At 44.1% G+C, this 27,525-nt stretch overlaps 1 protein-coding gene across 10 annotated transcripts in view; it reads right to left on the bottom strand.

Annotated features, from left to right (window-relative positions):
- Nucleotides 1–27,525, bottom strand: part of ST3GAL3 (ST3 beta-galactoside alpha-2,3-sialyltransferase 3) — a 195,893-nt gene that overhangs the window by 118,267 nt on the left and 50,101 nt on the right. For 8 of the 10 annotated variants that reach the window (XM_044238032.1, XM_044238035.1, XM_044238034.1 and 5 more), the window contains exon 3: nucleotides 2,475–2,522. The exons of the other annotated variants lie outside the window; for them this stretch is intronic. In XM_044238032.1, coding sequence (XP_044093967.1) covers nucleotides 2,475–2,522 — 48 coding nt within the window. The remainder of the gene's footprint in view (nucleotides 1–2,474; nucleotides 2,523–27,525) is intronic. 10 annotated transcript variants of the gene reach the window in all.

The following is a 27,525-nucleotide window of genomic DNA, read 5'->3' as shown; positions in this document are numbered from 1 at the left end:
CAGGCCTTTAGCTGCATCCAATGACAGAGTTTCTTGTACATGTATCTTGTACACATATCTTGGTACTTACAGAAGCATGCATTTATGTAGGGAATATAGCTATGAAAGGAAATGCCAGGTCATGAGGTATGTGTCTATTCGAATTTTGCTAGATACTACATGGTCATTTGTGAAAAGGTTGTAACCAGCTTACCCTCTGGCCAGTAAAGGCTCTGAGTTTCCACTCTACCACATCCTCACCAACTCGGGGATAGCAAACTTTTCCAGTTTTCCCATTTTGGTAGAGGTGCAGAGGGATCTCACAGAAATCCTAATTTGCCTTTCTCCAGGTTGCAATGCAAAATGCAATCAAACACCCTTTCATAAGTTTATTGGCCACCTGGATTTCCTCTTTTGTGAAGTGTCTACTTAGGCCTTTTTGCTTGTTTTGATACCGGGTTGTTTGTTTATTCCTATTGATTTCTGCAGTTCTCCATTCTGGAAACGTGGCCCTTGTTGGTTGTTTGTGTTACAAAGATCTTTTTTCTGCCCTGAATTGCCTTTATCACTCTCTTAAAGGTGTCTTTCTTATTAATGAGAAGTTCTTAACTTGAATGTAATAAAATTGATCAATCTTTTCCAATAAAAGTAGACACGACTTCTGTGTCTATTTAAAAACTTTCTCTCTGTCCACTCTTTTTTTTCTTAATCCTACGTGAATTTTTATTAACATACCATAAAACCGATTTTAATGACATATTTTGAACACATTATATGACCTCTTTCTTGATATTTACATTACCTATATTCTTTTTTTTTAATTTAATTTAATTTTTGTGTGTTGTCCACTCTCTCTTTTTTTTTTTTTAAGACTTTATTTATTTATTTGACAGACAGAGATCACAAGTAGGCAGAGAGGCAGGCAGAGAGAGGAGGAAGCAGGCTCCCTGCTCAGCAGAGAGGCCGATGCGGGGCTCAATCCCAGGACCCTGGGATCATGATCTGAGCCAAACGCAGAGGCTTAACCCACTGAGCCACCCAGGCACCCCTTTCCACTCTCTCTTAAAGTGATCTCTCTTGTCTCAGCATTTGGGTGGAGTACATCTCAAGCACATGAGGCATGGGACAGTAAGATAACAAGGGAGATAGTATGAGCTGCAGAGGCAGACCGATCTGAGCGGCCTGGACAGGTTGTTTTACCTTTCAGAGCATCAGTTTCTTTTATCTACAATCAAAGATACACTATCCACCTTGCAAGATGTGTCTGAAGCTCCTACCACAGCATCGGCACACAGGAAGCCCTTAGTAAACAGAGGCAGCCGTGACTGCATCCTCCGAACTCCTCTTTCCCCTCATCCACAGCTGCCGGAATGTCAGGCTGCTTTGTGAAACACTGATCATATAACTACTGCATTCAAGGATAGCGAAATGGATTAATTGCCCTTGGCATGCCAGCCAAGCCTCCCTGTTACAGGCGGCACCCACCAATACGAGAACCACCATCTCTGACTAAAAATGCAGGGTGATGCCCGGAGGCGCTCTTCTTTTTTATTTTTATTTTTATTTTTTTTTAAAGATTTTATTTATTTATTTGACAGAGCGAGATCACAAGTAGGCAGAGAGAGAGAGGAGTAAGCAGGCTCCCTGTTGAGCAGAGAGCCTGATGTGGGACTCGATCCCAGGACCCTGAGATCATGACCTGAGCCGAAGGCAGCGGCTTAACCCACTGAGCCACCCAGGCGCCCCGGAGGCGCTCTTCTTACACAGTGGGGTCATCCTGGTGCTCCCACACCAACGTGATGACAGCAAGTCAAAGACCCAAAGTGATGTCTCTTTGTGCTCACCGCCAATAGCATAGCAGTGTGAAGCAGGGAGACGGCCTCAGACCTAGGAGAGTCAAACTCCACTGAGCTGGAGGGATTTGGTGTCCAAGGAGTGGGTCTGTGAGCCTGTATGTCCTGCGCTTAGACTTGGGGAAGAGAGGGCTTCTGTCAGCCAGCACGTGGGTTGGCACAAATGCACGGTGAAGTGCTCATCCCAGGGGAGGTGTGTATTTCAGCATATGGATGTGCATATCCTCAGGAAGCTGCCATACTCCCATTGCCCTGACACTGTGTTGGAGAGCCCCAATGACAATCTTCTCTAGCGTCCCCAGAGCATGGGGCCTCTCAATGACCTCTGCCCCACTCTCTGGGCCACGATATGTGCTCAGAAAACACACACCCTTTATCTGAACCTGGAACACTCTGAACGAGGAGGAAGCATCTACCCACACTCCCCCAAGTGCCCACTGTTCAAGCAGCTGGCCAAGTCTTCTGGATGTTACGTCCCACTTTCTAAACCATGAGTCTCCAGAAAAGCTCCTGAAGACATTCCCACGGTTCTGAGATATTCCATTGCCCTCCCCGGATACCCCACCCCCCACCTCACCAGGCTCCACTTCAAATGTGGCCAAGTGCTGAGTGCTGAAAGGATAGAGGGGGAGGGATTGGTACCTGAGCCTAGTGTTTGTCCAGCGGAGTCAAAGGAAAGAACCACTGAATCTGCAACACAAGAGGACAAGTTCATTTCTTTCTCCTTCTTAGAGGGGGAAAAAAAAAAAAGCTCCCACCAACTCTGCCCAAACCCTCCCCCAGGGGAAAGTCAACTGGACTGGAACACTGAGATGCACAGACAGCATCCATGGGTCCGTGCCCAACCCCCCAACTGGGCCATGAGGCCCTGCTGAGCCCAGCCCCGAGCCTTCCGCTACCAGGAAGAACATCTCAGGGCAGAGACAGGCCCCAAATTCTTCAGAGGCATTTCCTGCCAAATTAGGGGACAAGTTTTTTTTTTTTCCTCCCCTTCTTACAATGAAAATAAAACTAAAGCAATGCAACAGAAAACTCTCCTGCATCTGGTTAAAGGCACTAACATTTCCCTTTGACTTCTCCCTTTCTTTTCCTATTCATATACCTAATTTTTTATTATTTCTTCCCCAAAAGGGCTTTAAGTGGCCTACAGGAATTTACAGTACACACTGGAACTTAAAAATGAAGAAGTCGAGAAAGGAAATATATAGTCAGGGGAATGTTAGTCCATAAAATGCATGCCATGGGAACCAGAGGTAGAATCAAGGAGGCCTGAGCTCCCAAATCACCAAAGAAAAGGAGAGAATGAACAGTTGCAAGATTTAGTGCCCACAGTGCATTCATTCATTCGACCAATCAGGAAGTATTGATTGGGCATGATATTATACCATGACTCTGAGATACAGCAGCGAACAAAAAAGCAGTCTCCTCACAGATCTCCCTGCCATCAGTATAGGAGACAAAAAAAGTTACCAAACAACAAGGCATCCAACTCAAAACTGACTAAGTCAAAAAGAGTGCTGTGAACAATCCCACTAAGAACCAGACCTACATGGTCCCAGGGTCCTGGGATCTAGCCCTGCATTGGGCTCCCTGATCAGCGGGAAGCCTGCGTCTCCCTCTCCCACTCCCCCTGCTTGTGTTCCCTCTTTTACTGTGTCTCTGTCAAATAAATAAATAAAATCTTAAAAAAAAAAAAAAAAAGAAAGAAAGAAAGAACTAGACCTAGGCGGGGCCTGGGTGGCTCAGTCAGTGAAGCATCCGACTCCTGATTTCATCTCAGGTCTCAATCTCAGGGTCGTGAGTTCGAGCCTTACACCAGGCTCCATGCTGGTTGTGTAGCCTACTTAAAAAATTTAAAAAAAAAAAAACAAAAAAGCCACCCGGACCTAGTTAGGAAGGGCAGTGGGTGTTGGTTACGGAAGGCTTCCCTGAAGAACACACACTGGAACGAACAGCTGAACATAAGCAGGAGTTAAACGTAACAAGAATGGAACGAGGCATTCCAGGCAGAGAGATCGCCGTGGGTGGAGATCTGAAGCTCAATGGAATGGGATGCTTCAGAGTGACTCAAAGACCAAATAGCAAAGCAAATAGCAAACAGTCGTCAGGAGGAAATTTCTCTTGTGGGTCCCAATAGTAAGAGGGGGGATGCTGTATGATGTTGAAGACTGTAACTTCCACAGCATTTCTGTAATAAGGGAGTGTGAATGTGGTAAGGCTATTTCTTCCAACACGAGCGTGTACAAAATGAAGCCAACGTATAGTTCAATAAAAGCAATTCTATGGAACACCAAGATAATGTAAGGCCCCAGACAGCCCCGGGTAGCCCAGACTCAAAAGGCTCACCCACCAACAAGGAAAGCCAGCTGGATGCGTATGGGACCGGGGTCTATAGCCCCACTACCACCCCAGCATTACCCTTTGGATCTCAAGTTGATGTCATTTTCTTACTGTACAAGGAAATCCAACACAACAGTTATGTTAACTTAAGTAATGTCTGTCCCCACTGCTGGACTATCAGCCCCCTGAAGGCAGATACTGTACCTGCTTGATCCCGTGCCCCGTTACCCACACAGTGCTTGGCACTTGATGGCCATCTGCTGGATAACAGAGCCGAGAGAAATGAATGGACCATAGGTCCTTTTTGATAAGGATCAGAAAGCACAGACTCCGTACTGCCAGTTAAGGACAGATCTACATGCTTTGAAACCTACCAAGGAGAGGATAGGGCTGAGGTCATTTTACAGAAGTGCAGAAGCACAGGAAGGCCACTTGGCTGACCCGACAGATGACCACCCTGCCTCTGTGAGACAAAATCAAGGTCAAACTCTCATAAATGCTATTTCTTTTTTTTTTTTTTTTTTAAGATTTTATTTATTTATTTGTCAGAGTGAGCACAGGCAGACAGAGTGGCAGGGCAGAGGCAGATGGAGAAGCAGGCTCCCGATGGGCAAGGAGCCCGATGTAGGACTCGATCCCACGACGCTGGGATCATGACCTGAGCCGAAGGCAGCGGCTTAACCAACTGAGCCACCCAGGCGTCCCATAAATGCTATTTCTTTTTTTTCTTTTTCTTTTTTTTTTTTTAAAGATTTTATTTATTTATTTGACAGAGAGCGATCACAAGTAGGCAGAGAGACAGGCAGAGAGAGAGGAAGGGAAGCAGGCTCCCTGCTGAGTCCCGATGCGGGACTCGATCCCAGGACCCTGAGATCATGACCTGAGCCGAAGGCAGCAGCTTAACCCACTGAGCCACCCAGGCGCCCCATAAATGCTATTTCTTTATCAACAGTTCACACATCGTCTTTTCTCAATGCTACTGCCCTTCCAGAAGAGAAACCCCTCTTTCTTTATTTAAGGAGCTTTATTGAGGTATAACTTACATACTATAAAATTCACTCATTTTAAATGTACAATGGATTTTTTAGAGACTTTACAGAGCTGTGCAACTATCACCACATGCAGTTTTTTGACATTTCCATCACTCTGAAAAGATCCCTCCTGCCCATTTTATCCTGCCCCGTTCCCACCTCCAACCCCAGGCAACCACTGATTCATTTACTGTCTCTATAAATTTGCCTTGCTGGACATCTGCCTACCCACTTTTGCCGGGGCTGTTCTACGTCCCCTAACCACACCCCTGCCTCCAACGTGGCCCCCATTCCACCACCCTTCCTACCGCTGACGATGTTTCCGAAAAGTATACCTCACTGTGGCTTTGCTTTTGATTAAAATCCTTCAGAGGCTTCCCGCAGCCTGTAAGACAGAATCCAAGCTCTGACATTCATTCTCTCATTTCCCCTCATTTGCCATTTTTAATACATCTCATATTCCAGATGGGCCAGACGACCTCTACTTCCCCAGGGGTATACACCAGTGTGTCTTCACTCATCGGACATACTGTGCTCACTGCCTGTTTGCATGCCAAAAATCTCCCACTCTTCCATTAAGATTCCACTCAATCATCCCCTCTTCTTTTTTCTTTTTTTAAAGTAGGCTCCATGCCCAGTATGGAGCCCAGTGTGGGGCTTGAACTCATGACCCTGAAATCAAGACCTGAGCGGAGATCAAGAATCAGGACGCTTAGCCAACCGAGCTCCCCCGTGTGCCCCAATCATCCCTTCCTCTCGACGCCTTCTCTGGTCAGTTCTGCTCACCCTCTTCTTTAGGACAACACTGGACTATTATTATATCATTTATCGTAACACCTGGTTGCCTCTTTTTCTGTTAAGCATTTCAAGTTCCCTGAGGACAAGAAACGTGTCTTCATTCTGAGGCAGTGATTCCTGGCTGGGTGACTGACACACAGGAAGTACTCAATAGGTTTCTTCAACAAAGGAATAAATGTAATGTCCTTGCTTGCTTTCAAAGGTGATGTGATCTAAGTGGTATTTCAGGGGCTGGGGTGGGGGTGGGGAATATCCATTTTACCTACAGATTCTCATTCAATTATGTCAACCTAACTCCCTCCACAGTGAAGGGTCAGGGGTTCAAGTGTGGCCTCCTCCTAGAAAGATAAAAGCATGTATACAGGGGCACCTGGGTGGCTCAGTGGGTTAAAGCCTCTGCCTTCGGCTCAGGTCATGATCTCAGGGTCCTGGGATCGAGCCCTACATCGGGCTCTCTGCTCAGCAGGAAGCCTGCTTACCCCTCTCTCTCTGCCTGCCTCTCTGCCTACTTGTGATCTCTGCCTATCAAATAAATAAATAAAATCTTAAAAAAAAAAAAGCATGTATAGAAATCAGCGTAAGGGGAATACAAAAAATGGCCTCGAAGCTTCTAGGTTAGAGGCTGCAGCCACCTGGGGAAGATTAGGACCAGCTTCCTGAGCAGCTAACTGACTGCCCACCCAAGCAACAATAAAAACAGCATCTCAAATTTTTACTGCAGTTGACAAGGACCATTCCAACTGCAATTTACCTTCTCTGTACTCTCAAGCAGTCCTGAAATCATCTCTTTTCTTTTTTAAAGATTTTATTTATTTATTTGACAGAGGGAGACACAGCGAGAGAGGGAACACAAGCAGGGGGAGTGGGAGAGGGAGAAGTAGGCTTCCCGCTGAGCGGGGAGCCCGATGCAGGGCTGGATCCCAGGACCCTGGGATCATGACCTGAGCCAAAGGCAGGCGCCCATGACTGAGCCACCCAGGCGCCCCTGAAATAATCTCTTTTTAAACTTTTCAACATAAACCAAGAAGAAAGGCTTAAAAGTTAAGTAAAAGACAAACTAAAACTTAACTGAGCCTAAAAGCAGCAAGATGAAATGCTAATAGTGGCTTTCTCTGGGTGAAAGAATTGCGGGTTATGTTTCTACTCTGTTTTTGCAGAATTTGTACAGTGACATTTATACCATCATCATCATTTGTAAAAAACTAAAAAAGAGGGGGCACCTGGGTGGCTCAGTGGATTAAATCCTCTGCCTTCAGGGGCGCCTGGGTGGCTCAGTGGGTTAAAGCCACTGCCTTCGGCTCAGGTCATGGTCCCAGGGTCCTGGGATTGAGCCCCGCAGCCGGCTCTCTGCTCGGCAAGGAGCCTGCTTCCTCCTTTCTCTCTGCCTGCCTCTCTGACTACTTGTGATCTCGGTCTGTAAAATAAACAAATAAAAAATCTTTAAAAAAATAAAATAAAATAAATCCTCTGCCTTCAGCTCAGGTCATGATCCCAGGGTCCTGGGATCAAGCCCCTCATGGGGCTCTCTGCTCAGCAGGGAGCGTGCTTCCCTTCCTCTCTCTCTCTCTGCCTGCCTCTCTGCCTGCCTCTCTCTCTCTGCCTGCCTCTCTGCCTACTTCCCTCTATCTGTCAAATAAATAAGTAAAATCTTAAAAAAAAAAAAAAAAAAGAACTCTCTAATCCACCTGTAGGATTTTAACCTCTAACTCAGAGGTACCAGTACAAAAGGATGGAAGGTTCTTCACTGGTCTTCATTTTCCACTGTACATGCCAATAAGCTCTTCAGCTTTTTCCTACAGTTACTGAGGTTGTCCTTTTATGTCATGCCATTTTAAATATACCTCAGCTACATCAATCCCTAAATAGACCGGGCTTTTTAAAATTATTATTCTTTTTATCTCCCCTCTCCCCACCCCCTCCACGATCCGACAAATTTATCAAATGCCGATTATGTGCCAGGCCCTGTGCCAGATACTAGAGGCAGGGAGCTGAGTAAGAGCCAGTCTCTGCCTCACAGCCAAGGAAGATGGACAAGTTCATTGGCACCTGAAATAAAAATAAAGTGGATAAACGTATGCAAAGAGTAAGCAGGAAGCAGAGGAACATCTTACTGGAAAGAAAAAGTCAGGGCTTTCGCAGCTATGACTTCCGGCGGTAGCGGACGGCTCCCGAGAGCACGTGTACGCACTGCAGAAGACGTGAGCGACGGGGGCAGAAATATCAGAAGGAAGTTAGTGACATTTTCATGTTTTGCGTTAGTTTTGACGGATTTTGCTTGGAGCATTAAAAAGCACAGACTTGAGAAATCAGTTTGGTCACTTGTTATTTGTGCTTATTCTAAAGGACAGAGAGGATCATTTTAGTCATAAATCACTGGACAGCGAAAGCGAAAACCTGGTATTCAACAAATCAAGAAGTTTGTTTTGCAAGGCACTGAGCAAGAATATCCAGACTTCTCCTTGTCCGGCTAACAAACAGGTCATTTTTATTTCAAGCAGCCCAGGCTCCAGCTGGTTCCTGGCTAAGAACAGGCCAGAGGCAGCCATATGGTGTGCTACGCAAGTGACCAAACAGAATTCCAGACCAAGGTACAACAGACCATTGCTGTGCACGACTTTGTTCAAGGAGGAAACCTAGAATTTACTGGAAGTCTTTTATTATGGTCAGATGTTTCCTGTGTCTGGTTTCTGAAGCTTTGGATAAAAGGAATATAAAAGGAGTAGAAAGAATGGGGCCCAGTCTTTCCAGTCACCGGAGGGGCTTCCAAAGCTCAAATTCTGCAGACAAGGCACACATTTGGGGATGAGGTAGCAGTCACAGTACACACCCAACACTTAACTTCTGCTATCTGCCCCGTGGAAGCCCTAGAGATGGAAGAATGGATCAAAAAAGAAATTGTCCCTTCAAGTAGCTTGCAAGCAGGTAAAATAAAAACACATATGAAGCTAAGCATTCAACAGTTAACAGTCCTGTACTATACACTTGATATTTGCTGGGAGTGGATCATAAATGTTCTCACCACACGTGCACACACATACACGCGCGTGCACGCAAGCACACAGAGTTAACTAGGTGAGTTGACGGATGAGCGAACTTGCTTTATTGTGGTGATCACTCCACAAATAGAGATGTATGTCCAATTATCACACAGTGCTGTCAATTATGTCAAATGAGGTCAGAGAGGATGACAGGAACCAGATCCTTGGGAGGCCCTACGTAGGAGGCCATAGAAAGAGTCTCATTGATTTCAACGGCTTCAAACCAGGAGAGCAACATGATCTGATTTATTTTTTAAATATAAACTTTGACTGCTCTGTGGGAACAAAATTGACTATTCTGGCAAGGGAGTAAAAGACAGATGAGGGCAGAGAGACCGAAGGCAGGGAAATCGATAAGGAGGAGAATGCTCGTTCCAGAGGAGAGAACACAACGGCCGGAACCAAGACAGTGGCCACAGGAAGAGAAAAGGGATGGATGCTAGAGATGTTCAGAAGGGAAACTTTCCAGGATGAGTGACCGGTGAGGAGCGTCAGAGATGAGGAAGGAGGAGGATTATATATACACTGGGACTTGGGAAACTAGACGGCGACTGCTGCCTGACCGCGAGTGCCCTTCATGTGAACCCCATGACCCTGCCTCTCCTCCGGCCACTGACGACTGGACCACAGTGGGTACCCGACCCTGATCATAAGCCATCTATGAGGCACACAGAGTCTACCTTCGGGCGACCTGAACCGGTAAGTACAGAGAGCTGGGCTGACACAAGCAGAGAAAGAATCCAAGCCTGGGAGGCCATGCTGGGTCCAAGTGCCCACCTTCAAGGCAGAGATCAGAGTGAAGGCTACAACCCTGCCCCTGAGGGCAACAAGACATCTTGAAGAGCTGTCTTAAATCCAGAATGTTCTTCCAGTGCCGGTGTCTGTGGCATTCAACTAGACCACATTTCCACTCGACCTCAGGGTTCAGCTTTTCCTCGGTTCCTCTGAGGCTTATCCTATAACTGAGATTCAACTTTTCCATGTACTTTTGCTATCATATATGCCATATATGCCATATATATATATATCATATATGCCATCACATATGCCATCTATAGTCTGAGTGGGCTCACTTCCTCTACCTTCCAGTCCTCACCCTTTAATACCCTAGAACCCTCTCTGCCTTCCCCATGATGGGGTATGACGTGCGGATCTAACACCAGGCTGGACCTGCTCGAAGGACAACTCACCTCACGGGTATGAATCACAGGAGAAGCAGACGGCCCCGCTTGGACCTTGGGCCTAAGATGTGGCCTCTAATCTAGCTTTACAGAAGAGCCTTAACTTGAGGGTTTGACTGGTCTGTTAGCAGAACTGATATTTTAATGACCACGTGGCTGTTTCTTGTTCTAGATTCTCCATTGCCTAGATCCTCAGGGAAGGGTTCTAACCCCTAGTCTTGGTCCCTCAATTTCTTCCCTCTCTCCCCTATCCCAAACAAACAAAACCTAAGTAAATGAGATTCCTGAAGATACAGAGAAAAAAGGCCTGAGGACAGAAAATAAAGTACAACCATTAATTTAGGGGCATGTGATATACGCAAGAGAATCAGTGAAATAATCAAAGAGACAGGACTAGCAGAACAGAGGGGGCCAGAGGAGGTGAGAACGGGTTACAAGAAGGAATATGGAAATGTGGCAAGAGGTGGAAGAAGCTGATGGATGAAAAGATACAGCAGAATTATTCACTGGGAAGACATCTGTAACCTCAGTGGGAACCTTTTCCATACAATGATCAGAGGGCAGACTCAGCTCTGAATTAATATAGTAAACACAGTAGACTTATTTCAAGAAATTTCTTAGATTTACTTCTTTTTTGTGTGTTTTTTGGTTTCTTTTTAAAAAATTTTATTTATTTACTTTAGTGAGAGCACAAGCCAGGCACAGGGTCAGAGGGAGAAGGAGAAGCAGACTCCCCACTGAGCAAGGAGGCTGATGTGGGACTTGATGCCGGGGCCTCCGGGATCATGACCTTAGCCAAAGGCAGATGCTTAACCGACTGAGGAACCCAGGTGCCTAGATTTATTTAATTAATTTAACCTACTGAACCTATGTAATAGGGTTCTTACTAAGCTCAAAAGACTGCAGGAGGGCGCCTGGGTGGCTCAGTGGGTTAAGCCGCTGCCTTCGGCTCAGGTCATGATCTCAGGGTCCTGGGATTGAGTCCCGAATCCGGCTCTCTGCTCAGCAGGGAGCCTGCTTCCCTCTCTCTCTCTCTGCCTGCCTCTCCGTCTACTTGTGATTTCTCTCTGTCAAATAAATAAATAAAATCTTAAAAAAAAAAGACTGCAGGAAAAGATTAGACATGTCCCCGCCATGGGAGAGTTTATGAACTATCTACCAGGAGGAGAATACTGAGAAGTTGCTGTGGTTCAGATGCAAGAGGGAGAGATTTTGCTTGGAGAACCTAGTAAACCAGGGCGGCGGTGGTGTTGACCTAGCTTGAAATGACCTTATAGGACAGGCTGTGCTGGTAGGGTGGGAACAGCTTAGGAGAGGCACTGAAGCGTGGAAAGTGAGGGGTGTGTGGTTTCAGGAAGCTAAAATCATACCTAATTAATATATTAGGGTTCCTTTCAGGAGGTAAAAATGCATGTGACTAAAAGGGAACTCGTCAATACAATCTGTGTAGACTTTCAGAAAAGGCTTTGACACATCAAAGACTATTTTTAAAAAGTGAGTCACCATGACATTGAGAAAGTGCGTGCTGTATCATCCAGGAGACAAAAGGCACTTGGCTGAGGATCAGGGGAGGGCCACCCCCCTGGGGCATCAGCACCCACAGGGAGACCAGGCAGTCTGGGAGTTGCGGGAATTCTACTATGCGCTGCCCTCTTGGGGGATGGGCGGGGCGGGGCGGGGCAGTGGGGGCGGGGAAAGAGGGTGGCTCTGCTTACAAACCCACGTGCACAACAGAAGCCACAGAACCAGACATGCGCAGAAACAGAGCGAGGCGCTGGATGAGGTCTGGAACCGCACACACACAGGATAGCTTTAGTCTGGTGCCCTCAAAAGAGGAACGGGCTGGATACAGGGCAGGAACTCTCATTTGTTGCGCTCTGATTTCAAGGACGCACATACATACCTGCACTCCCTTCCAAACCCCTCTGGGTGATATGGAAGATTGTTGGAAAGCAAAAGGACGCAAAGACCAAGAAAATAGGAGACGGGACACCAGCAGTAAAGGTTCTGAAGCTGGAAAGCAGGTGAACAGGAGGCTGTGGCTCAGCAAACTCCCCACAAAGCTAAATCCTATACTAGTAGTAGGGAAAGCTGACATACAACCCGAAATGCCCCCAGAGAATTCCCCAAAGGCTCAACCACTGAGCGCCCCAGGTACCACTGAAGTGGGAGAGCAAACAGTACTAAAAACAAGACACGACACTCTCTTTTTTTTTTTTTTTTAAGATTTTATTTATTTATTTGGCAGAGAGAGATCACAAGTAGGCAGAGAGGCAGGCAGAGAGAGAGAGGAGGAAGCAGGCTCCCTGCTGAGCAGAGAGCCCGATGCGGAACTCGATTCCAGGACCCTGAGATCATGACCTGAGCCGAAGGCAGCGGCTTAACCCACTGAGCCACCCAGGCGCCCCAAGACACGACACTCTTAAGGATGGGCTGAGATCACAAGGCATTAGAAAAAAGTATCCAGTGTAAAGACAGAGACCAAAACAACTGGAAAATAAATGCAGTGTGGAAAAACAGAAAGTACACATAAAGATGAAAACTCGGGGGAAGAAAATCATCAAAATCCCCAGAGAGAAGAAACTTCACAAAACAAGTAAAACGTCAATTTTTCAAAAACATACATTTAATAAAAAGAAAATAATAACTCTTGAAAATTAAGACATGATAGGAAAATGAAAAGATTGGAAAATAAGTTGAGGAAATCTCTCAGAATGTAGAGCAAAAGACAGATGGAAAACAGGTGAGAAAAATACTCTTTTTTTTTTTTTTTAAAGATTTTATTTATTTATTTGAGAGAGAGAGACAGTGAGAGAGAGCACGAGCGAGGAGAAGGTCAGAGAGCGAAGCAGACTCCCCATGGAGCTGGGAGCCCGATGCGGGACTCGATCCCGGGACTCCAGGATCACGCCCTGAGCCGAAGGCAGTCGTCCAACCAACTGAGCCACCCAGGCATCCCAGAAAAATACTCTTTTTAAATCAGAGGACCAGGGGATGCCTGGGTGGCTCACTAGGTTAAGCCTCTGCCTTCAGCTCAGGTCATGATCTCAGGGTCCTGGGATGGAACCTTGCATTAGGCTCTCTGCTCAGCGTGAAGCCTGCTTCCCCCGTCCCCTCTCTGCCTGCTTCTCTGACTCCTTGTAATTGCTCTCTGTCAAATAAATAAATAAAACCTTTAAAAAATTAATAAATCAGAGGACCAGTCTAGGAGACATGACTTCTGAATATAGGCACTCTAGGAAGAGAAAATAAGAAAAAAAATGAAGGGAGAAAATATTCAAAGAAATGATTCAATAAAGTTCTCCATAATTAAAGAGCTTGAGTTTCTTTTTAGCTTGAAGGGACCTCTGAGCATACAGAACAATATGAAAATAACCCTCCACCAAGGTACAGCATCATGGAATTTCAGAACACTCAAATTTCCAGAGAGGACAACAGGTTTTATGCAAATAATAAATAAATCAGAATGACATAAGACCCCTCAATGGGAATACTGAAAGCCTAGAATGCAGTGGGGCAGTATCTTCAAAATACTAAGGGGGAAAATATATATATATGTATATATGTATATGTATATATATTTTAGATTTTATTTGAGAGCGAGCATGAGTAGCAGGAGGGGCCGAGGGAGAGGGACAAGGAGAGGGTCAGGCAGACTCCCCCACTGAGTGCATTATGACCTGGAGTGTAATCCCAGGACCCCAAGAAAACAATCCGAGCAGAAGCCAGATGCTTCACGGACTGAGCCACATGGACGCCCCTGAGGGAAAACAATTTCTAACCAAGAATTCTACATCCAGCGTGACTGTCAATTAAGTATGAGTTTAGAATAAAGACACTTCCATACAGGCAAGGTCGGAAAAATGTGCCTCTCAGGCATCCTTTCTCAGGAAATTATTAGAGGATGTGTTCCACTAAATGAAGAAGAAAATGAAAACAATAAAACAAAAACATGGGATTGAGGAAACAAGAGATACCAGAAGAGGATAATGGTAGAGGGTGACTCCCAGACCACAGCCCTGCAGCAGGGATCAGGAGCAAACAGTCCAGAGCCGCGCCCCGTCAGAAGGCTCCTCTAGAGAGATTTTATTCAAGAAATGAAACTGACAGAGCACCTGACGCATCTGAATGTCTGGAGAACAGATCCATACAACTGAGGAAGAGTTTGGGATTGAATTAGTGTAAATTCACAGAAAACTAGTGAAACAGAAGGCAAGACTGTTAATTGACTTGCGCAGTGAAAAGCGCAATGAAAAAACAGTAATGCTGTCATCTACGAAGAGCATTTCATGGTCATGGTATATGACTGAAATGCAGAAGAATGGGAGGACGGACTTCCTGTCTGTGGTGAGGAAGCAGTGAGCGCGAAAGAGTACTAAATCTCTACCGTCCACTGTAGAATGTCAACAGGTAATGCCCAAAATAGAAATATTAACAACTGGCAGTAGAAGTATGTTATTTAGAGATCTGGAGGTAAATACCAAACAAATTACTTGGAAGAGTTGAAACTGGATGCCTCCTAAAGGTAGGAAATCAAGTAGTAGCCGTAACGGGGTGGGGGGGGTGCTTTTTTTCTTGTTCATTTTTGTTGGTAACAAGCCTTGCAGAACTGTTTTTTCTGAATCACGCACAGGTACAACCTCACTAAGAACAAACCCTGAATTAACTTGCACAGGATTACACAGCCTACAGCGGTAGGAATGGGGCTTCTAATCTAGCTGCTCTAGTTCTCTGACCTATTTGTCATGTCTCTACCAACAGAGCCAATGAAGTCTATTCGAAATCTAGGTGACTCATACTTGACCACATCCTACTTACTTAACGCCTTACTAGATACTGTCTTATGTTATTTTGTGATTATTTTTGATAAATCATATGTGGATAAATAATCAGTTTAGAATAAAGGTAATTAAAAGACAATACAACCAAATGTGTGGACCTTATTTGAACCCAGATTAAAACAACAACAACTATGAAAAGGCATCTCTAAGATAATTACAGACATCTGAGCATGGATCCCGTGTCAGAAGATATTACGGAATTAGGTTAATGTGAGGTAATAGTATGATGGCTCTATTTTAAAAAGTTCTTCTCTTAGAGATGTTTACTTAAATATTTTATGGTAAAATGACATAATGTTTAGGATTTGCTTTAAAATAAAATCTAAGGGGCGCCTGGGTGGCTGGGTGGGTTAAGGCCTCTGCCTTCGGCTCAGGTCATGATCTCAAGGTGGGATGGAGCCCAGCATGGGACTCCATGCTCAGCAGGGAGCCTGCTTCCTCCTTCCTCCTCTCTCTCTGCCTGCCTCTCTGCCTACTTGTGATTTCTGTCAAATAAATAAGTAAAATTTTTTTAAAAAATAAATAAAATAAAATCTAACTTTTTAGAAATCCAAATAATAAAAAAAGAGACAGATTTCTGTGAGAACAGGGCCTTCACTATTCACATATGCCAGAGACCCCCCAGACAGGATCAGACTCTTAAGTCATTTGCCATATGACATTCTATGCTTTATCTGGGTAGGCTGTCATTAAAAGACTATAGTACTACAGTACTGGGGCTCCTGGGTAGCTCAGTCGGTTGAGCATGCCTCTTAATTTCAGCTCAGGTCGTGATCTCAGGGTCATGGGGCAGAGTGCCAAGCTGGGCTCCCTGCTCAGCAGGGAGTCTGCCTGAAATACTCTTTTGGACAGTAAATAAATAAATTTTTTTTTTTTAAAATTTGGGTGGCTCAGTTGGTTAAGCAGCTGCCTTCGGCTCAGGTCATGATCCCAGCGTCCTGGGATCGAGTCCCACATCGGGCTCCTTGCCCGGCAGGGAGCCTGCTTCTCCCTCTGCCTCTGCCTGCCTCTCTGTCTGCCTGTGCTTGCTCTCTCTCCCTCTCTCTCTGACAAATTAAAAAAAAAAAAAATAGAGTATGGTACTTGGGGTGCCTGGCAGGCTCAGTGAGTGGAATGTGTGACTCCTGATCTTGGGATCATGAGTTCAAGTCCTGTGTTGGGTGTGGAGATTATTTTAAAAAATAAATTCTTGGGCGCCTGGGTGGCTCAGTGGGTTAAGCCGCTGCCTTCGGCTCAGGTCATGATCTCAGGGTCCTGGGATCGAGTCCCACATCGGGCTCTCTGCTCGGCAGGGAGCCTGCTTCCTTCTCTCTCTCTCTCTGCCTACCTCTCCATCTACTTGTGATCTCTCTGTCAAATAAACAAATAAAATCTTTAAAAAAATAAATAAATAAAATAAAATAAATAAATTCTTTAAAATTAATTAATTAAGAGTATGGTGCCATTCTGTTCTCCAAAGATAACTTAGTTAAGGCAAAGGGAGGAAATAAAAGGTTGCTCAACCAAGTCTTTATATTTTTTCATGAGAAATCTTATGTATCTATGACTTCATAATATACATATATATATATATATATATATATATATATATTTAAAAAGGGAGGATAGGCACTGCATATCCTCAGCTGAGAAGTGAAGAGCTAATAGCTGGTTGCCATCACATCGTTCATCTTAAGTACGAAGAGTGGAGGGTAGCGGAGAAATGGAATACATCACGGGTAAGAATGTAAAATGGTGAAGTAGCTCTGGAAAAGAGTCTGGGATTTCCTCAGTAGGTTTTTGTTTTGTTTTGTTTAAGTTTTTTTTTTTTAATTTATGTAAGTAATCTCTACACCCAATGCAGGGCTCGAACTCACAACCCTGAAATCAAGTCGCAGGGTTCTTCCCACTGAGTCAGCTGGACACCCCCTCAGTAGGTTAAATATAGTTACTGTATGACTCAGCAACCAAGAGAATTTTATGTTCACACAAACACCTGAACATTAATGTTCACAAGCTATTATTCACAATAGCCAAGAAGTGGAAGCAACCTAAATGCCCATTAACTGATAAATGGATGAACAAAATGCGGAATATCCACACAGTGGAGTATCATTTCACCATAAAAAGGAATAAAGTATTGTTCCAGGCTTCGACATGGATGAATCTTGAAACATCATACGAAGTGAAAGCTGGTCACAAAAGACCACATACTGTATGATTCCATTTAAACGAAATGTCCCAAATGGGCAAATCTATTGTGATAGAAAGTAGATTAGTAGCTGCCTAGGGCTAGGAGAGGTTGGGGGAAAGGGGAGCGTGACTGCACCTGGATACAGGGTTTCTTTCTAAAATTAGGAAAATGGGGACGCCTGGGTGGCTCAGTTGGTTGGGCAGCTGCCTTCAGCTCAGGTCATGATCCCAGCGTCCTGGGATCAAGTCCCACATCGGGTTCCTTGCTCGGCAGGGAGCCTGCTTCTCCCTCTGCCTCTGCCTGCCATTCTGTCTCCCTGTGCTCGCTCGCTCTCCCTCTTTCTCTGACAAATAAATAAAATCTTTAATAAGTAAATAAATAAATAAATAAATAAAAATAAGGAAAATGTTCGGAAACTCACTATAGTGATGTCTGCACACTCTGAATACACTAAGAAACATGTGATTGTATACTTTCAATGGGTGGGCGATAGCATATATCAATTACATTTCGAGAAAGCTGCTACCTAAAGAAGGGGGGAGGAGAAAGGAGGGCACATCATGTTCCCTCCAGGGAAACATGGATCTCTGTGGTTTTGGAGGATAACCCTGAACAAATTGACTTTGTCTGCTCCTCTGAACACAGGGAACCTTACTGTTTGGATTTTTTTTTTTTTTTTTTTAATGAAGTCAGGAAAGAAACCCCAGCAGAGAGCTAGGGAATCAGTGAACGTAATCATTACTTCTTACTTAATTATTATCCTGAGGAAAGCATAAAAAGGACCTGGTTTTTAAATCCCTCTTTTGGGGGCGCCTGGGTAGCTCAGTGCGTTAAAGTCTTCGGCTCAGGTCATGATCCCAGGGTCCTGGGATCGAGCCCAGCATCGGGCTCTCTGCTAAGCAGGGAGCCTGCTTCCTCCTCTCTCTCTGCCTGCCTCTCTGCCTACTTGTGATCTCTGTCAAATAAATAAAATCTTTTAAAAATAAATAAATAAAACCCTCTTTTGGTTTCTTTCCTTAGTATTCTGAATCTCTTATTCAGTAACTTTATTTTTTTTACTTAGGACTAGACAAGAGGAAGGGAATTTTGCCTAATCTTTTTACCCAGAATCCTCCTGTACCTGAACTTCTGTCCCCTTAAGCAGATACTGCAACTGGAGAACTGGAGTGCACAAAGTGTATGAAAATTTTTGAATTCGTTAACATTTATGAGTCAGGAGATTTCGCATAAAAAATCTAGATTTCCAGTCTCTCTTGAAAAATAGGCAGACAGAGTAATAGGTAATAGAGAAGAACGTTTCTTTTAAATTAAGCACGGTAATGAATTAGCTTTATAAACTGATATCCGAAGGACTCACAGATACTCGAGCCAGTTCTCACTCTAAAATGAGGGAAGAGAAGGTAAAGAATCAGGCAGACAGGGACTGGGTGTACCAGAGGCAGAAGTTGGAGACAGAAGGGCGGACATCTTTAGAGCTACACGCTGAGCTAACACAGGCTGGGACAGTCTTCCTGTTATTCTCTGTCAGAGCTGCTCTACCTTTCCTTTGCAGCCTTCACTACAGAAGAACTGAGTATTGACTTGTGTTTAAGTTGGTTTCCCTACACAGACGAAAAACTCCAGGTGAGGGACGCCTAGGTGGCTCAGTTGGTTGGACGACTGCCTTCGGCTCAAGTCATGATCCCGGAGTCCCAGGATCGAGTCCCGCATCAGGCTCCCAGCTCCATGGGGAGTCTGCTTCTCCCTCTGACCTTCTCCTCACTCATGCTCTCTCTCACTGTCTGTCTGTCAAATAAATAAATAAAATCTTAAAAAAAAAAAAAAACCCAGGTGACCCGTATAGTCTTATCACCATACTCTTCACTTAGCACAGTACCTGGCACACAGCAGACACTTAATAAATATTTGCCAAATGATAAAAAAAGGACTGAACAAATGATGTGGAAAGGGATCTGGAAACAGGGAATCTTGAGGAAACAAAAATCTTATCACGTCCATTTTCACTACAAAGGAAAGGACTGAACACTGTCATAGAGTTACTACAGATTTTTAGAAGTCTGTTTCCAAATATCCACAGGATGCTTGGTTCCGCCTCCCTCAGAGGGAGGAATAATGTCCGCCTCCGTGCAGGGTTTTCGTACTTCCTACAGGGCTTTATTACTCTAGTCCTGTCTCTGGCCCCTAACCTAAAAACTCCAGTTCATGGTCAGCAACACAAAGGTCCTGAGTCTGACAGAGAAAGGAGGTCACTCTGTGGCCCACATATCTGCACTTACAGCAAGGTGCAGTCTTCTGGAAACATCCACTGCAAAACTCTCCACAAGGGAATGGCAGAGAAAACAGCTTTGATTCTTATTAAAATATATTATAAGCTATATGGCCCCATTTGGCCAGTGAAACAAGAATAAAAACATCAAAAGAAAAAAACCAAGTCAGAAGTGGAATCACCACAACTTCTAACAGTTCCACCTGGTAACAAGGACTCGGTGTCACCACATATAGCACATAGTAAGATTTAACCAACTGCCACCCCCATGTCTTCTATGATCTTTCTGCTCACATCTGGGTTCCAATTAAAGTTCATCCATTGCATGTGGCTGTATTGTCTCCTAAACCTCTCTAACTTAGGAACAGCTCACCTCCTCCATTTTTGTTTACTCATGTCACTGACCTTTTTTTCCCCAAAAAGTCTAAGTCAGCTGACTTGTAGCACATCCTACATGTTGGATTTGTCTGAGTATGTCCTTAATATTAGATTCGGGTTGAACATTTTTGATATAAACACTCTGTAGATGATAGGTATTTATTACTGCACCACATTAGAAGGCATATAATGTCAGATTCTCATATTGGTGTTGCTAAATTTGATCATCTGGTTAAGGTATTGGCCCTCAGACCACTTTTTCCCCCTTGTGGTTAGTAAGTTCATTATCAAGAAATTAGTACAAGGGGTGTCTGGGTGGCTCAGTTGGTTAAATGTCCTGGGGTCAAGCCCCACATCGGACTCCCCACTCAGCAAAGAGTCTGCTTCTCCCTCTCCCTCAGCCCCTAACCCTGCTCATGCTCTCTCTCTCTTGCATAAATAAAATCTAAAAAAAAAGAGAAGAAGTTAATAGGGGAATTAATAAGTCAATTTTCTTAGTGTGATAATGGTATTGTGGCTATGTAGAATATCTTTGGTTTGGGGTTTGTTTGTTTGTTTGTTGGAGGGGGCAGAGAATCTTAAGCAGGGGCTTGATCTCACAACCTTGATCATTACCTGAGCCAAAATCAAGAGCTGGATGCTTAACCAACTGAGCCACTCAGGAGTCCCATAATATTCTTGTCTTTAGGAAATGCAAGTGAAATAGTCAAGAAAAACTACCAAAACCCTGCAAATTACTTTCAAGTAAGGGAATACTATGAACAACTCTAAGCCCACAAATCTGATAACCTAGATGAGACGGACTAATTCCTTGGAGACACAATGTGCCCAAACTCACACAAGAAGAAATCGACAATCTGAACAGGCCTGTATCTATTAAAGAAGTTAAATAAATAATTAACCACCTTCCAAAACAGAAACCACCAGGCCCAGATGGGTTCATTGGTGAATTCTACCAACCATTTAAGGAAGACATTAAACCAATTCTTTATTAATCTTCCAGAAGACAGAAGCAGAGGGAATGTCTCCTCACTCATTCTAAAAGGGCTGGCATTACCCTAATAGCAAAATGTGACAAAGACATTACAGGAAAAGAAAACTACAGACCAGTATCTCTCATGAACATATACACATAAAAATCCTCAACAAAATATTAGAAAACTGAATCCGGCAATGAATTAAAAGAATTACATACCACAACCAAGTGGGATTTATCCAGGTACACAAAGCTGACTTGATTTTTGAAAATCAGTTAACATAATACATCAACATCAACAGGTTAATAAAGAAAAAAAAAGCACAAGATTACATCAATAGTTGCAGAAAAAGCACTGACACAATCTAGTACCCAATCATGATAAAAACTCTCAGTAAACTAAGAAATGAACAGAACGTTCTGAACTTGATCAAGTGTATCTACAAACAACCCACTGCTAATATCACTTAATGGTGAGAAACTGAAAGTTTTCCCACTAAGATCAGGAACAAGGCAAGGATAGCCCCGCTCACCATTCCTTTTCAACACTGTACTGGAAGTCCAAGCTAATGCAATGAGAAAAAAAAAACAGAAACAAAAACAGAGAAATAAGGTATACTGATAGGGAAGGAAGACATAACACTGTCTTTGTTCACAGATGACACAACTGTCTATGTAGAAAATCTGAGAATATTGACAAAAAACTCCTAGAACTAATAGGCAATTTTAGCAAGATACAATATTAATACATAAAAGTCAATCACTCCAATATACTAGCATTGAACAAATGGAATTTGAGGGGCGCCTGGGGGGTGCAGTGGGTTAAGCTTCTGCCTTCAGTTCAGGTCATGATCTCGGGGTCCTGGGATCGAGCCCCACATCGGGCTCTCTGCTCAGCAGGGAGCCTGCCTCCCCCTCTCTCTGCCTACTGCTCTGCCTACTTGTGATCTCTCTCTGTCAAATAAATAAATAAAATCTTTAAAAAAAAAAGAAAAAGAAAAAAGGGAATTTGAAATTTAATACCATTTACATTAGTAACCCCCAAAACGAAATACTTGGGTTTAAATCTAACAAAATACAAGATCTATATGAGGGAAAATGTAATCTCAGATGAATGAAATCAACGAAGAACTAAAAAAATGGAGACATCCCACATTCCATAAGAAGACTAAATATTGCCAAGATGTTAGTTCTTCTAAACCTGACCAATACAGATTCAAGGCAATCCCAATAAAAATCCCAGCAAGTGATTTTATGAATATTGACCAACTGATTCTAAAGTTTCTATGGAGAGGTAAAAGACCCAGAACTGGCAACACAATACCACAGAACAAAGGTGGGAGACTGGTATTCCTAACTTCAACACTTACTATAACACTATAGTCATCGAGACAGTGTAGTACTGGCCAAAGACGAGACAAAGAGATCAATGGAATAGAGAGCCCAGAAACACAGATATATTATATATATATATATATATATATATATATATATATATATAGTCAACAAATCTCTGAGAAAGGCAGCTGTTTCAACAAGTGAGGCTGGAACAACCGGACATCCACATGCCAAAAAAAATGAATCTAGGTAGAGACCTTTCAAAAAACTCAAAGTGGGGGTGCCTGGGTGGCTCAGTGGATTAAAGCCTCTACCTTCGGCTCAGGTCATGATCCCAGGGTCCTGGGATCAAGCCCCACATCCAGCTCTCTGCTCAGTGGTCTGCTTGTGATCTCTGTCTGTCAAATGAATAAATTAAAAAAAAAAAACAAAACTCAAAGTGGATCACAGACCTACGTATAAAACAGAAAGCTCTAACAGTTTTAGAAGACAGAGGAAAAATCTAGATGACCTTGAGTTTGGCAGGGACTTTTTTTTTAATTAAAAAAAATTTTTTTTAAGATTTTACTTATTTATTTGACAGAGATCACAAGTAGGCAGAGAGGCAGGCAGAGAGAGAGGACGAAGCAGGCTCCCCGCTGAGCAGAGAGCCTGATGTGGGGCTTGATCCCAGGACCCTGGGATCATGACCTGGGCCGAAGGCAGAGGTTTTAACCCACTGAGCCACCCAGGCACCCCTTGGCAGGGACTTGTTAGATACAGTGCCAAAGATGTGATTCAGGAAAGAAAGAACTGTTATACTAGACCTCATTAAAATGAAAAACTTCTGCTCCATAAAGAGAATAAAAATACGGGACACCTGGGTGGCTTAGTCGGTTAAGCCTCTGCCTTCTGGATCAGGTCATGATTCCGGGGTCCTGGGATTGAGTCCTGAGTCAGGCTCCTTGCTCAGCAGGGAGCCTGCTTCTCTCTCTGCCTCTGCCTGCCACTCTGCCTGCTTGTGTGCGCGCTCTCTCTCTCTCTCTGATAAATAAATAAAATATTTTAAAAAAAGAGAATGAAAAGACAAGCACCGTTTGGGAGAAAATAATTGTGAAAGACAAATCTGATAAAGGACAATGATCCAAAATATACAAAGAACTTTTAAAACTCAATAATAAGAACACAGACAACCCAATTAAAAAGTAGGCTAAAGACCTTAATAGAGTCCTCACCAAACAGGATATATAGATGACAAATAAACATATAAAAAGATGTTCCACAGGGCACCTAGTTGGCTCGGTTGGCAGAGCATGTCACCCCTGACCTCAGGGTTGTGAGCTCAAACCCCATGTTGGGTGTGGAGTCTAGTTAAAATAAATTAAAAAAGGGCACCTGGGTGGCTCAGTGGGTTAAGCCGCTGCCTTCAGCTCAGGTCATGATCTCAGGGTCCTGGGATTGAGTCCCACATCGGGCTCTCTGCTCAGCAGGGAGCCTGCTTCCTCATCTCTCTCTCTCTGCCTGCCTCTCTGCCTACTTGTGATCTCTCTCTGTCAAATAAAGAAATAAAATCTTTAATAAATAAATTAATTAATTAATTAAATAAAAAAGTAAAAACTTACAAAAAAAAAAAGCTCCAAACTGTATGCCAATAGAGAAATGCAAATTAAATAAAACAGCAATGACATACAGTACATGCCTATCAGAACGGCCAAAATCCAGAACACCGACGACACCACAAATACGGACAAGGATATGGAGCAACAGGAGCTCTCATTCACTACTGGCAGGAACGCAAGGTGGTACAGCCATTTTGGAAGACAGTCTGGCAGTTTCTTACAAAACTAAACATACTCAGGGCGCCTGGGTGGCTCAGTGGGTTAAAGCCTCTGCCTTCAGCTCAGGTCATGATCTCAGGGTTCTGGGATCGAGCCCCACATCGGGCTCTCTGCTCAGCAGGGAGCCTGCTTCCCCCTCTCTCTCTGCCTGCCTCTGCTACTTGTGATCTCTCTCTCTGTGTCAAATAAATAAATAAAACCTTTAAAAAAAAATACTAAACATACTCTACTGTACACTCCAACAATCATATTCTTTGGCATTTACCCAAAGGGCTTGAAAACTTATGTCCACAAAACAAAACTCTGCACACAGATGTTTACAGCAGCTTTATTCCTAACTGCCAAAACTTGGAAGCAACCAACATGTCCTTTAGTGGTTGAATGAACTGTGGTAGATCCAGACAGTGGAATATTATCAAGCGCTAAAAAGAAATAAACTATCAAGTCATGAAAAGACACAGAAGAGCCTTAAATGAGTATTTTTTTCTAATTTTATTTATTTATTTGACAGACAGAGATCACAAGTAGGCAGAGAGGCAGGCAGAGAGAGAGGAAGAAGCAGGTTCCCTGCTGAGCAGGGAGCTTCTCTCTCTGCCTCTGCCTGCCACTCTGCCTGCTTGTGTGCGCGCTCTCTCTCTCTCTCTCTCTCTCTGATAAATAAATAAAATATTTTTTAAAAAGAGAATGAAAAGACAAGCACAGTTTGGGAGAAAATAATTGTGAAAGACAAATCTGATAAAGGACAATGATCCAAAATATACAAAGAACTTTTAAAACTCAATAATAAGAACACAGACAACCCAATTAAAAAGTAGGCTAAAGACCTTAAAAGACCTGAGCCGAAGGCAGAGGCTTGAACCCACGGAGCCACCCAGGCACCCCGCCTTAAACGAATATTGCTTAATGAAAGAAGCCAATCTGAAAAGGCCGCAATCTCTGTGATTCCAACTATATGACCTTCTGGAACAGGCAAGACTATGGAGTCAGTAAAAGGATCAACATTTTCCACAGGTTGGGGGAAGGGAGAAATGAACAGGTGGAGCACAGAGGATTTCTAGGGCAGTGAAACTGTTCTGTATAGTAATATAAAGGATACATGTCCTCATACATTTAGCCAAAGCCACACACAGTGTTGACATCAAGAGTAAACCCTACTGTAAATTACGGGCTTTGGGTGACACTGGCACGTCATTGCAGGTTCATCAACTGTTAACAAATGCAGATGGTGGTGTTGACAGTGGGGGAGGCTGTGCAAGTGTGGGGGCAGAGGGTTTATGGGAAATATCTTTTGCTATGAACCCAAAACTCCTCTGAAAAAATCAAGTCTTAAAAATAAAAACTCTGCAACTTACTTTCAAACAGTACAGAAAAAATGTGTCTGTCTACAGAGACAGAACAAATATGGCAAAACATAAAAATGTTAACTAGAAAATCTAGTTGAGAGGATCCTGATGCTTACTGTGCTGTGCTTTCAACTTTTACTGTTTTTGTTTTTTTTTTTGTAATTTTTCCAGAGCAGAGAGTTGATGTGAAACAAATAAAAAGGATTAACAATGGGTCAGAACCAAAGCCCTGAGACCAGAGCACGTAGTAACCTTGGTCAGAAAACACTAAGATTCCCAAGAAGGCTGGGCCAGAATCTCTCCACTCCTTGAGGGAAAGGGAAAAAAAAAAAAAACCTCACGGGCTGACTGTCACCCGGGAGCCAAAATTCCAGCCACCAGAGGTGGGTCAGATGTGAGCCTAGGGACTGAGGTCATTGAGAAGTCACTGTGCTTACAACGCTCAAGAGGCTTCCCTTCTTCCTTCTTCAATTCCGTGTTCCTACTGAGAACATTCACCACCCAATTAAGAAACTCATCCAGGGGCGCCTGGGTGGCTCAGTCAGTTAAGCCTCCAACTCCTGATTCCAGCTCAGGTCATCATCTCAGGGTCCCAAGATCCAGGCCCATGATGGACCCCGCACGCACAGGGCAGTCTGCTGGAGATTCTCTCCCTCTCCCTAACCCCTCCCCCCCCACCCCTTCCAGCCTCCCGCATGTGTGCATGTGCACACGTGTGTGCACTTTCTCTCTCAAATAAATGAATCTGTAAAAATAATTCATTAATAAAGTGATCTGGGGGCACCTGCATGGCTCAGTCAGTTAAGTGTCTGACTTTGGCTCAGGTCGTGATCTCCATGTCCTGGGGCATAGCCTGCGAGGTGTGGGGCAACCTGCTCGGCAGGGAGTCTGTTCCTCGCTGTTCCTCTCCTCAGCACTGCCCCCCCCACCTGACACCCTCCTCCTGCAACTCATGTTCTCTCAAATAAATAAATAAAATCTTTTTTAAGGTTTATTTATTTATTTATGAGAGAGAGAGAGAGAGAGAGAGCGCACAAACTGGTGAGAGAGGCAGAGGAGCGGGAGAAGCAGACTATAATGGAAAACTTTTTAAAAAAACATATCTATCTGCCAATGTGATTAATTATATACAACAAGGAAAAACGTTTGGGACACAGGAAGCAGTTCGGGAAGAAAATAAAACAAAAATCACCTTGGATTGCCTCTGAATGATGGAACTATAGGTGTGCTTTCTAAAACGAGCCTTATTTTATCATCAAATAAATATCAAACACACAGACACACACAGTTTTATGAAAAACTCTAATTCCCGAGTTCTGGTCTAATTTAGAGCTTACTGCATCAAAAGTCGTTTCCAAAAAGACCCAGTCTCACTTATTTAAATATAAATGGTGATTTCCAAGAACCTATTTCGCAGTACATGGAAAAAAGGTCTCTAATTCATGCTTTCTAAACCAGTCAGTCTGTTTGTGGCAGGCCCCTTCACGACTCATTTTGGATACAGAATGTGTTCACCATTTTTGTGTGGATGCTGATTGCCCAAAGGGAGGGAGCCAGGGCAAAGGGGAGGCTGGGGACGGCAGACAGAGAAGCTGATGCTGAGCCGATGAGGGATGAGGGAATCCCACTGGACTTGCCAAGTGGGAGAGTGAAGACTGGAGGCTGGCAGAGCCGGGTGAGGCCCCGGGATGCAACAGATGCCAGCCTCGTTCTGGCCGACGAGGCTGCGAAGTCGGTCGGCGATCAGAACATGAAGGGCTTCGTATGCCATGACGGGAAGTTTTGAAGTCTTCCTGCTCGGGACCAGGGCGCCACGCTTCCTTCCAGCTCAGGGACGGGACTTCATTTGATTTAACATCCCAGGCGTTTGGCCAAGTATCTGGCATGCTGCAGGAATTCAGCAATGTTTGCTAAACCGAATGATTTCTTCTCCTTCTAAGTGCCGAGAAGCAAGGGGAGAGTGGATCAGATGCTTTGTTTCCAGCCTTGACAGCCAGTCGAAAAACCGTCCAGCTAATGCTCATCGCTGTGCTCGCTTCCAGGATGGCTTTGGCTCCGGTCGAGGTGGTCTTTAAACAAGACGTGTCCTGTCATTAGGATTTAGTCACCCGTCCTGCCTCACAGAGCCAAGACGGGCTTGCACCTCCCTCCTCTGTCTACGTCCAGCTCTACA

The sequence above is a fragment of the Neovison vison genome, chromosome 2 (assembly GCF_020171115.1).
Source record: "Neovison vison isolate M4711 chromosome 2, ASM_NN_V1, whole genome shotgun sequence".
NCBI lineage: Eukaryota > Metazoa > Chordata > Mammalia > Carnivora > Mustelidae > Neogale > Neogale vison.
The sequence above is the reverse complement of the archived record's forward strand: the minus strand, read 5'-3'. Positions and strand labels throughout refer to the sequence as shown.